General features: G+C 35.2%; 1 protein-coding gene across 1 annotated transcript; it reads right to left on the bottom strand.

Annotated features, from left to right (window-relative positions):
- Positions 1–3,328: 3,328 nt before the first annotated feature.
- Positions 3,329–8,202, bottom strand: LOC117620745 (cinnamoyl-CoA reductase 1-like). The gene is made up of 5 exons (XM_034350932.1): positions 7,820–8,202; positions 7,424–7,578; positions 6,639–6,824; positions 5,016–5,368; positions 3,329–3,759 (listed from the first exon to the last, which is right to left on the bottom strand). Exons 1-5 carry the CDS (start codon positions 7,956–7,958, stop codon positions 3,576–3,578), a joined length of 1,017 nt encoding a protein of 338 aa, XP_034206823.1. The 5' UTR covers positions 7,959–8,202; the 3' UTR covers positions 3,329–3,575.
- Between the last annotated feature and the right edge of the window lie 2,704 nt (positions 8,203–10,906).

Genomic DNA, 10,906 nt, shown 5'->3' with positions numbered 1-10,906 from the left:
TTCTTCTGGGATCCATGACTAATGGATCATCTAGATATAGGCATCTAAAGATAAGGTTGTCCCTTTTCTAATATAATATACCAATTTATCTGCTTTCAATTAAAAGGAAAAGAAAATTATTTTTCTTTGGTTGCAAAGGGAGCCTAAAGTCTGGAGAGAGAAAGGACGAAAGTTGAAACTCTGGCTTCAACTGTGGAGCTACAAATCCCCACTTTGAAAAACTTATTCCGAAAGGAAATATATGTACTTTTTTTATACGAGCAAACTTACGGAAAAAGGAAATTGAATTTTGGTGCAAAGAAGCGGGTTTATTGACCTGATCAACTGTCCTATCTTACGCTGTTATGTGCATAATTTTTTTAAATAAATGCAGTGGGTACACGGTTGAAACTTTGAAGAAAATAGCCAGTTCTATAATGGTGGAATGTTTGTTGAGCAACAGTTGCTACCCAACTTTCTGAATTTTGAACGCTTCTACAGGACCAATATGGTCAAAATATGCACACTATTCAGTGGGCAGACCCCTTTACTTACCCTTTGCCATATAAGTCTATCTTAGAATGTTTCTTTCTCCACACCCATCATGTTATCTATGACAATGCTAATTGGACAGTTTTACATGCGCATGGCATTTTGAGTTGTGGTGGCTCAACTTTGCAATTAAATATTTCTATATTTTTATCAATAGGGTTGGTGTAATGTAAGTCTACATTTTAAGCGCAGAACTTCCTGACTTCATTTTGTTTTTGGGCAGTTTAGACACATGCATCACCAACCATAGTTGCTCAATTGGTCCTTTTTTTTTTTGTGGGTAAATGCTCCTTGGTCGGTTGGTTACTTGAATCTAACCAGTTGCACAGTTTTTCAACATGTGTCATCGACGCTATTGGTCATTTGGAGCTTTTATTTTTTTATTTTTTTTGGGTTGTACAACCTCGTCCAACAAACGTGGTATTTTCATGTGTTGATACTGAATATGAGATTGTATTGTAGCCATATCTCATGTGCATTGCTTTAACAAAAGGACCATGTCGAGCTTTAAGGTAATCTCTTTTAGCAGTGTAGGCATTGGTTGAGTAAGTTTGCATTAAAAAAAATTTAAAACCATTGAGATTAATGAGGCAAATCTAACTTCAATTTGATAATTATACAGCAAGGCATGGAAGTTCTTTCTGATCTCAAATATATCCTATGGCTTGTCACAGGGACTTGAATTTGAATCAAAATTTAACGATCAAAATGGTGGTGTGTGGTTGTACTCAAAGTCACTGGATTGTAATTAAAACTCAGTAGATAAATCTCAAGATTTCGTCCAGTTTCCACTGCCAGTTTTTTATTAGGTTGCCAGGTTGTTTTGACCATGTTTTCTTCTTTTTCATTTTATATCCCATTGCCAATAGGTGATTACTTTATGGTATGTGTTGACGCTCGGTATATGCCGAGTCCGTCTGCCCAATAAAAATAGAACACGTGGATCTTGCGTACCACTTGGCAGAAAATGACCAAACTACCCTCCACTTCGGCCTTAGAGCTACCTTGCGGAACTCGAAAGGATACGAATTAGCCACGTCGACGATAAGACCTCTCCTGACAACGGGTTCACCGCCTCTCATAAGAGCAGCTCCACTAATGGAGCCCAGCCCGAGGCAAGGGCAGAAAAAAAAAAAAAAAAAAAAAAAGTCCCTCCAGCGTGCAGCCCAGGCCCGGGTTTGGTGTGGGACCCACCAACTCGGGCCAGCCCGAAGGCCAAACCAGCCCCAGGTCCAAAACTCGGTTGCTGACGTCAGCTGACGTCAGCTAGCTACAGTATCGCTACAGTGCCCGCAGTGCTACAGTGCCACAGTACACAGTACTACTAAAAGTCCACGTGTCGCACTCTGAGCTCTCCGATCAGATTTTTTTTCTCCAATCCAACGGCAGCCAATTTTTGTGCAATAAAAAAATGAAAAAAATTGAATTTTTAAAAAAAAAAAAACCAAAAAAAATACTCTTTTTGTTTTTTTCTATAAATACCAAAATTTTTTCCGATTGAGATATGAATTTTATAATAAATATTGATATGTACGAATCCGAAAATATTATCTAAATTAATTATTTTTATTAAAACATTTGTGAAAAAAATAAAAAAATAAATAGTAATTGCCCTTAGCTAGGGCAACGGGTGGAGACACAATTTACTATTTGCAAGGACAAGCATTATTCACATGAATAGTACTTGCCCTAGCTCAACCCTTGCCATGGCTAAAGGCAAATGGGTGGAGTTGCTCTAAGAGCGCCCATGTCCTCTCCAAAGCCACGTGTAAACCACCTAATCCACCACTTGACCAGATGGGACTATAGGTGTGCGACTGGCTACTTTATTCCCACATGCCCCTTAGTAAAGACACGTGAAGTCATCATAAGAAGAGGACGTGACTGAACCCTGACCGTCCGCCACCTGACAACTTGGTGTGACACGAACGGTTTGGCTCCAAGCAGAGATGACTGGCTCATAATTATCTTGTTAAAACTCCCTATAAAGAGAACCTACCATTCGTGTAAGGGGGAATCTTTTGAGTCCAAAAAAGAACTATATACAGAAAATTCAAAGAGATAAAGTTCATTCCTTATCCTTGTCAGTATCTCAAGATAGACCCAAACCCAACGAACCAAATCTCCTAGCCTTTTCGTCTAAAATTTGTATAAAGTATTCGTATTTCATACGTTTTTTTTTTTTTTTTTGGTCATACGTTGGCCACAGGAATATTGAGGGCTAAAATTTATCTCTCTTTGCTTTGGTTACACTTGGATTCACCTATGTTGTCAGTTGAAATCTTATATTGTCAAAATTTTGGACTTCTATGCAAATTAGAGATTGTATTTTGTTATATTCAACCATTGGTGTGAGATGAAATCTTTTCTTGTCTAAATCCCAAATTTGAGAATCTTTTTCTAGACTTCACCAAATTAAAAGATTTGAAACCCCATTTATTCTATTGGAGTCTCATATGGTTTTGAGACTCTTGTCTTTGGGGGGAAAAAAAAATTTGCCTTCTCTGTCTGTTCACGTGATGAGGGATAAAAAGTGAGCTTACATAAACCCGTTTCAAGCAAATTTTTCTCCCACTGCACATGCTATAACAGTTAACAGTTGCACCTTGCAAATTCCAAATTCTTAGGAGGGGCATCATTTGATATGCAAGGTATACCAACTCAAATGCCAGTATGGGTATGGATCAAGTTATCTAACTTTTTGCACAACAGCGTTGACTTTGATTTTTCCCCTTGCTCAATGTGGGAAGATTTTCTTTGGTTTTATCAAATCCATTATTAGCTGGCAATTATCAAAGGAAATCAGAAAAATCCCTTCAAAGCTTACTTCTGTTTCACAAGTTACAAAAATATTTTGGTTTATCTGAAATGTAACTTTAAACAACTCCTTCCAGAAAACATTTCCATCTAGTATTAAAAAACGTTCATTTAAAGCACCAATATAATTGGACAAACAGTTAAGGGCTTCCAAATTTTGATTCTTCTTAATTTCTATAATTACCATGCAATAGTTTTCAGCCGGCAGCACCCAAAACACGATTAATTTAAGATTTAATTTTAATGGAATCTTCTTGTGGTTTAGGCACTGCAAGGTGGCCCTTCTCCTGCAAGCTCTTGACAGTGTCATATAGGCACTGTTTCACTGGAGTGAACTCCAAGCCCAAGTCTTGGAGCTTCTGGTTCGAGAACTTGTACGGTTTTACTCTGGGTTTGACTTCATCTGAGCACCTGTAAATGCATGGCAAACTAATTAATATAATCCCACAACAATTATAAATAAAAGTTAAAAAAAAGAAGTACAAATATGTGCATTAAAATATTTGACAATAGAAATCCATTAAAAAAAAAAAAAAAAAAGGCTGCACCATTTAAAATCTATATAAAAGAAAACGAATGATTAGCCAAATATTTCTTTATTCTATAAAAAAATAAATAAAGGACCATTTAGTCTCCATGCAGAACTAATAGATGATGTCCTCCATGAACTTGCAGGCCCAGGGAACAATGGGTAGGTGAAAAAAAGACACACATATTCGAAGTATGAGAATGACATGTTGAAAAAGAAAGAAATTTAAAATAAATAAAAAATTTCAGGGTGAGGTGGAGTCTTGGAGTAGGTAAGGACTCATCTTCTCCACAAGTATTTTGATCCATTTTACAGTTTCAACTTTTTGGGGCGTCTAGTCCTTCATGCAGACAAGTCATAGTTGGTGCACCTACTGCCCCACTTCTACAAGCAATCAAAAGCATACACATGACGTCTTCGATTCTATTCTAGTCAGGGGCATCAAATCATACAAATTCGGAAAGCAAAGAAAAAATAACTCATATAAAAAACATTTAAAGCAAAGTACCAAATATGAAACTACTAATTAGTAAGTCGATGTCTTTTTTCAATAAGCTAAATGTTGTTGGCCACAAAATTGTAAACTTGAATCTTCTATCTTTAATTACTAATAATTACAAACAGCACCATTTGATGACAAAATTAATTTAGAAAACTTTCGACACAAGTTGTATACAAATTTATTGCTATTATCTTGTATATTCAATTCAAGTGCACACATTTCATGTATTTAATTTTGTTAGACAGGAGGAATCCTGAACTTATTTAGTGACAGAAAGCTCTATATAAACTACTTCTGTCGCCCTCAATTCATTTTTTCTAAAACCTTAAAAAAGTTGAGGTAAATTTCAATAATTTAGAACTAAGAAGATATTAAATCAATGGCTTAGAGCCGTCTACGTATCCAAACACTAAATCAATCACTCTGAGAGTCATCCACGTGTACATGAATAAATGTATTTACCATTTCACTTATACCAAAATAACTAGGGATGACAGCGGACCAGTTCAGAGTCGGATATGGCAATATCATCCCCGTCCCCGCACCCATCCCCATCTCGGTTGTTAACATGTAGCTCAAAAAACATCTTATTTGGACAATAAATAAAGAAAACAAAATTGATGATGATGTACTTACTTGGTGGGAATTGGGTACTCTGGGAAGAACTTGGCTAGGATTTCCACCACATCTCCACGATGAAGCACACTCTCAGCACAAAGGTACCTTCCAGAGGCAGATGGAATTTCATACACCAGAATGTGGGCCAGAGCCACGTCCCTAACATGCACATAGGCCTGCACAGAATTGGCATAAGTCTTGGCTGAGCCTGTGAGGTACTTGAGGACGTGGATGATGCTGGCGTTGATGGTTGGTTGCAGAAGTGGTCCAAGCACCAAAACTGGGTTCACCACCACCAAATCCACCCCTTTCGCCTTGGCCTCTTCCCATGCTGCCTGCTCTGCCACTGCTTTCCCATAGCAGTACCAGTTCTGAATATATATGATTTTATATTTGTCAGATTCTTTGTTAATTATAATTTGCAAAACACAAACTAGATTTTGATCATTTTTATTTGGATTTCAAAGACTATTTGATCTTCTGTGAAATAGGTTCTAATTGTTTTCGGTGATTTCATCTTTGATTGATAAATTGAACTAAAGGTCAACTGAATAGGTTACTCTGGGATGTTAGCTAGGTAGGGCTTGTCATTAGTCATTACATGTTAACAACCAAGTTTTAATTGGTCGTTTTCAACTTTTCATCACAATGTATGTGCAAATTTCCTTCATTTACTTTTGTGGATCACCTTTAACAACTCTTTATATATGTTTAAGTTTTAACAAACAATTTTCTCTTTCCAATCATATATATATTGGATCACACCTATATGGTGTTGTATTGATTTAAAATGTTATCATCTCATTTAAAGTGTTTTTAACTTTAAATATTTAGTTACATACTCATTCTTAGAAATAGTGATATAAATAAACCATACACTATTTAATTTCCATAAACAAACCGAAAAAAACAAAACTCAAAAATCAACAACTAGCCTGTTGACTTTAATTTTGATTATTAAATTACTTTGATGCCATATGTTTTGGGTTTTTTTTAATGAGGTTTTGAGGTTGAGCTTGTTTTAAGAAATTTATAGCAATTTTATAATCTATAAGAAGTTCGAAGAATTTTTGTTATATTGAAAATGAGCTTTGGTTGTGTTTCTAAAGTTCATTTAATATATGTTTTTATTTTTTATATTTTGAGCCCTTATATTGGACATAATAGTAAATCCCTCTTTTAACTTGTACTACATATTCTATAATTTTTTATTTTTTATTTTCAATAATAATTAGAATATAAATTTTCTATAGAGCTCTTAAAATAACTTTATAGTTATTCCAATTGAAATTTAACTTGAAAAAATAGACCATGATTGGAGATAACATCCATAGGTTCATTCTCTGATTAATTACTAGACAAAACAATTGTTATTAATTATGGCGGACATGAATTAGGCGAGTTGGTGAGAGCATTGAGCTTGTCTCCTTTCACCTAAATTCAAGTCCCCTCTCTGTAGATATTAAATTAATTTAAAATAGTTTACACTAAATCTTGCATTAAAAAAAATTTATATTTAATTATGAGACACTGAGTGATAAACATATCAAACAATTGATGTAATTTTGTGTGCATCATGAGTCATCATACTATATAAATTGGAGAGATAAAATAATAAAATAAATAATATTATGTCCTAACCTTGGTGTTCTTGCAGAATTCAAGATCACTCCAACAAGATTCATCGACCACCACATCAGGGCCCCTGGTGGGGTCCATGTACACCGCACCGATTGACGACGTGAACACCACCCGTTTAACCTTAGCTTCTGCTGCCGCAACAATCACATTCTTTGTTCCATTCACCGCGGGCTCCACCATTTGTTCCTATATACACATCATTCATTGTCTTATTAAAGAAATGTCAATTAAAAACAAAAAACAAAAAAACCAATCCCTTCAAAATATTTTAATAGCATAGAGATGAGATGTTATAGTAGAAAATCATGAGCGAATTTTATTTTGAGTTAAATTACAATTGAATTTTTCTTTTAGGGATTTTGGTACGAGTTATATTTAAAGAAATTATTGTATAGTATGAAAAAATAAGTCACTATAACTTTCTTATAAGCGTTTATAAAATGAGACATGAATTTAAAAGTTGCTTTGGAAAATATGAAAAGGAAAAATATTCGTTACCAAAACCATTATCCGTTACCAAAGTATTCCTTCTTATCTTTTGTTTTTTTCCCAAATAGTAATAATATTTATTGGGTATTATGGGACTCAGAGAACAATTTTTGGAGGCCCACAAACATCACAATTGACAAACAGATCGATTTGGAATCTTAGGAACCCATGGTTTGTTATAGTGGGTTGGTGAAGACTAAAGAGAAAAAGTGTGCATATTTTCCGGCATTTTCACGGCAACCAAACAGGAAAAGGAAGAAACAAAGTAAGGAAACAGAGACCAAAAAAAAACTCACTGGGTCATCCGTAACAGGTGATGCTGTGTGAAAAACGCCATCACAGCCGTTGATGGCTTCTTTGAGGCTCTCATAGTCAAGAAGATCAGCTTTACGCAAACTTAACCTCTCTTGAGCTCCTTCAAGCTCCCTCAAATGAGCATTCTTTGGGTCATCTGTGATCAACCCAAAATAAGAAAAGCACCAAAATGGAAAAAAACATATCTATACAAGGAAGAATTATGTATCCCCATATATGTTACGTGTTACCTTGTTAAACTGTGAATAAGAACCACAAATTCAGATATAATTTAAATGAATGGTCTAATTCACAGTCCCGCTACATAACATGTCGATACCCGAATGTAGGACAAAACAAACAACTCATAGGCCAAGAAGATAATGATTTGGACTGACCTGGGTTTCTCAAGGTTCCCCTAACAGTGTAGCCTCTTTCTAGCAATAGTTTGACAATCCAGGAAGCAATGAAGCCTCCAGCTCCGGTTACACAAACAGTTTGGCCATGGCCTGAAACTGAAGAACTATCGGCAGGCATCTTAATACTCAGCTTGGTTTTTGGGGAATGATTTTTTGTTTTGCTCTTTTGGTTGGTGGGATTGGAAGAGATCAAATAGAGACAAAGAGAGAAAGTTTGAAGTTTGTGTTTTGTGATGGAATAGCTGCTAGTGCGGCTTTATAAGGAGGAGAAGAGCCTACCAGACTCACCTACCGCCGGTAAAATAAAATAGTTGAGTAAAAAGATAAAGATATGTAAGGCTTTAACAATTGCTTTTTTTTTTGTTTTTGTTTGGTCGGAGCTTTAACAATTGCTTTGTCTAACAAGTGGAAGAGAAAATGTCACATGACTTTCTAGTTTTTTCTTTTCGCTGTAGAATAATGATATTTTAATTGGTGTTATTGGTGGGGTTTTAAACGAGTGGTTTATGAATTCTTACGTTTGAGTTTGGTTATAATCTTTTATTTATAAGAGTACACAACCAATCAATCATCATCTCAATGACATTTTTATCAATTTTAGAAAATAATTTAAACACCCTTTTTCTTTTTACCCCACCCCCCTCCCCCCCACCCCCCCATCTGTACACTCCCACATTTCTTTTGGTTTTGATCACAATTAGTCTCTAAACTTTTTTAAAACCTTCATTTTAGTCTTCAAACTCTCAAATCAATCAATATGATCCTTCATCTTTAGGTCAACACATCAATTTAATTTTTGTTGTTGCATTCCGACAAAATTTTCAATAAAAACTAATTGTGTGTCATCGCATGAGCCACTTTAAATGGATATTGTCATCTAATTGTAGTTCATTTAAGTCCTAATACTCACATTTTTGCTCAATAGGGTATATCTTACCAATTAAGATATTACACTAGAGTCCATCAAGGAGAACATATAGCCTTATTGAGTAAAATATGTGAGAATTACTTTGAGTTGTTGGTGGATAGGTTGTATTTGAATGAAAATACCCCTTCAAAGTTGGTTAAGTGAATAAATTTAACAAAGATTTTGACAAATGTGATGAGAAGGACCAAATATTTGTGTGTGGATCAAAAGATTAAGAACCACATTGATTTATTTGAAAGTTCAAAGACTCAAATACTGAGATATTAGGGAAGGGGAAATCGAACTGGGGTGCAGGGGTAAACTCTCATACATTTGTTAAAAAATAAAATAAAATAAAATCTACTCATCTCATCCCCATTATTCCCAAAATATATCCCTTCATTCTTCTCCCCATTCACCTTCCACTTCCCTTTCTCCTAAATTTTTGTGTTGATATTTTAAACAATGCACTTGTTGCTCAAGTGGTTAAGAGGAGTTATTATTGTATCTGAGGTCATGTATTTGATTGCTTCATCCACCAATATCACTTTTACAAATATATATAAATAATAATAAAAAAGGGCTTATTTGTTGAAATACCCCCTGTAGTTTCGAAATTGTCTCAAGTTGCCCCTTGAAATTTATAATGACTTAACGTCCCCCTGAACTTTCATTATGTGACCAAAGTTGCCCCATTCCATTAGGCCCCGTTCGGTAACGTTTTAAGGGGTTGTTTTCATTTCCGAGAACAAAAATGAGGCAAAAATAAGTTCGGTTGCCCAAAAACAAAAAACATTGAGAATGTTTTCATAAAATGAAAACAAGTTCATGTGTACTTGTAGAAAAAAAAAAGTTGTTTTCATTCTCATGGGAAAAGTTTTCATAAAAATAACTCACATATTATTATTTCAAATTGTACTACCAGACACGTTTTCATTATTTTTGTTTTCTAAAGATGTTTTCTAATTAATTTACCAGACGCATTTTTATTTCCTGAAAATGCAAATTTGTTTTCTTGTTTTCATTATCTGAAAATATTCTAAGAAAACATTCACCGAAAATGTTACTGGACGGGCCCTTAGTTTTCAAATAAAAATTGTTAATTTCGCTTACGCATGTGTAGTTTTAAAATAAATGTTTTTTCTTTAGAGAAATTATTTTAAGTGTTTAAAAATAAATTAACTTTTTAAAATATTTAAAAACCCAGCAGCCCTTCCAAACCCCCCAACCCCTAGCAAGTATTAACCACATTCTCCCTCCCCATTCTATTGCTTCAATGTCCCACCCCATCCCCCGATCTTCTTAACGGCAAACAACTCTTAGAATACTTTATTCTCATAATATGTTCCAAAAGTAAAGTGCTTTTGTCACACTCCACATGGATCTTCCTAAGCTTCACGTTAATCGCCCATTAAATTCATAAAAGAAGAAAATGAAAAATCATGAACAACCCATTTCATCAATTCAAACAATTCTCTTAATCCATGATTCTACAAAAGAATAAAATAAAAGTCAATGATGGTCAAGCAAATCAGCACAACCCCAACATTCCACAAATGAAAAGAAAGCAAGCAAGAGTCGGAGTAGTAAGACTGCGGAAGAGGGCCGCAGAGGAAGGTCTGGAGACAGTGAGTGAGACAACCCAACTGCTGCAAAGAGAAGTAGAAGACAAGATCTTTTTTAGATCCATCCTTTCTCATCTCTCTTTCCCACTACTCCATAACCACAACCTCCACTCCACATTCCAACCTACTAACCATGCTGCTCCACCTTGGTTGAATGGATCTCGCAGGGGAGCTGTGGCTGGGTTGGGATTTTGATGGAGGGTGCGACGACGGGATCTCTCAAGGCAGGGGTAAGTGTTGGGTTAAATGGCTGGAGATCAGAATTAGAAAGGCGGCAGATGGGTTTGTATGGGAAGATCAATTTGGTGGTCGTGGGTAGGAGGTGTGGGCGGTTGCTGATGTGGTTGGGGTGTACAGTGGGATGGTGGTACGATGGAGCCAAAGAAGATGATGCATAACTTAGGGGCTGTGTTAATTTTTGTTTTGTTTTGTAATTTTTCTGTTATTTAATTATTTTACATATTTGATTTTGAATAATTTCAAGCATTTTTTTATATTTAATAGTTAAAATTATCAAAATACCCATGTCACGTT

This window comes from Prunus dulcis, chromosome 3, assembly GCF_902201215.1.
Source record: "Prunus dulcis chromosome 3, ALMONDv2, whole genome shotgun sequence".
Lineage (NCBI taxonomy): Eukaryota > Viridiplantae > Streptophyta > Magnoliopsida > Rosales > Rosaceae > Prunus > Prunus dulcis.
This window is presented reverse-complemented; position numbering and strand designations above follow the sequence as displayed.

Bases quoted from the DNA above. Each gene is read 5' to 3' on its own strand.
- LOC117620745 (XM_034350932.1), bottom strand. From the start codon at position 7,958: ATGCCTGCCGATAGTTCTTCAGTTTCAGGCCATGGCCAAACTGTTTGT. The intron at 6,825-7,423 runs GTGAGTTTTTTT...ATGTGTATATAG, and splicing joins CACCTGTTACGGATGACCCA to GAACAAATGGTGGAGCCCGC. The intron at 5,369-6,638 runs GTTAGGACATAA...ATATATATTCAG, and splicing joins AATTCTGCAAGAACACCAAG to AACTGGTACTGCTATGGGAA.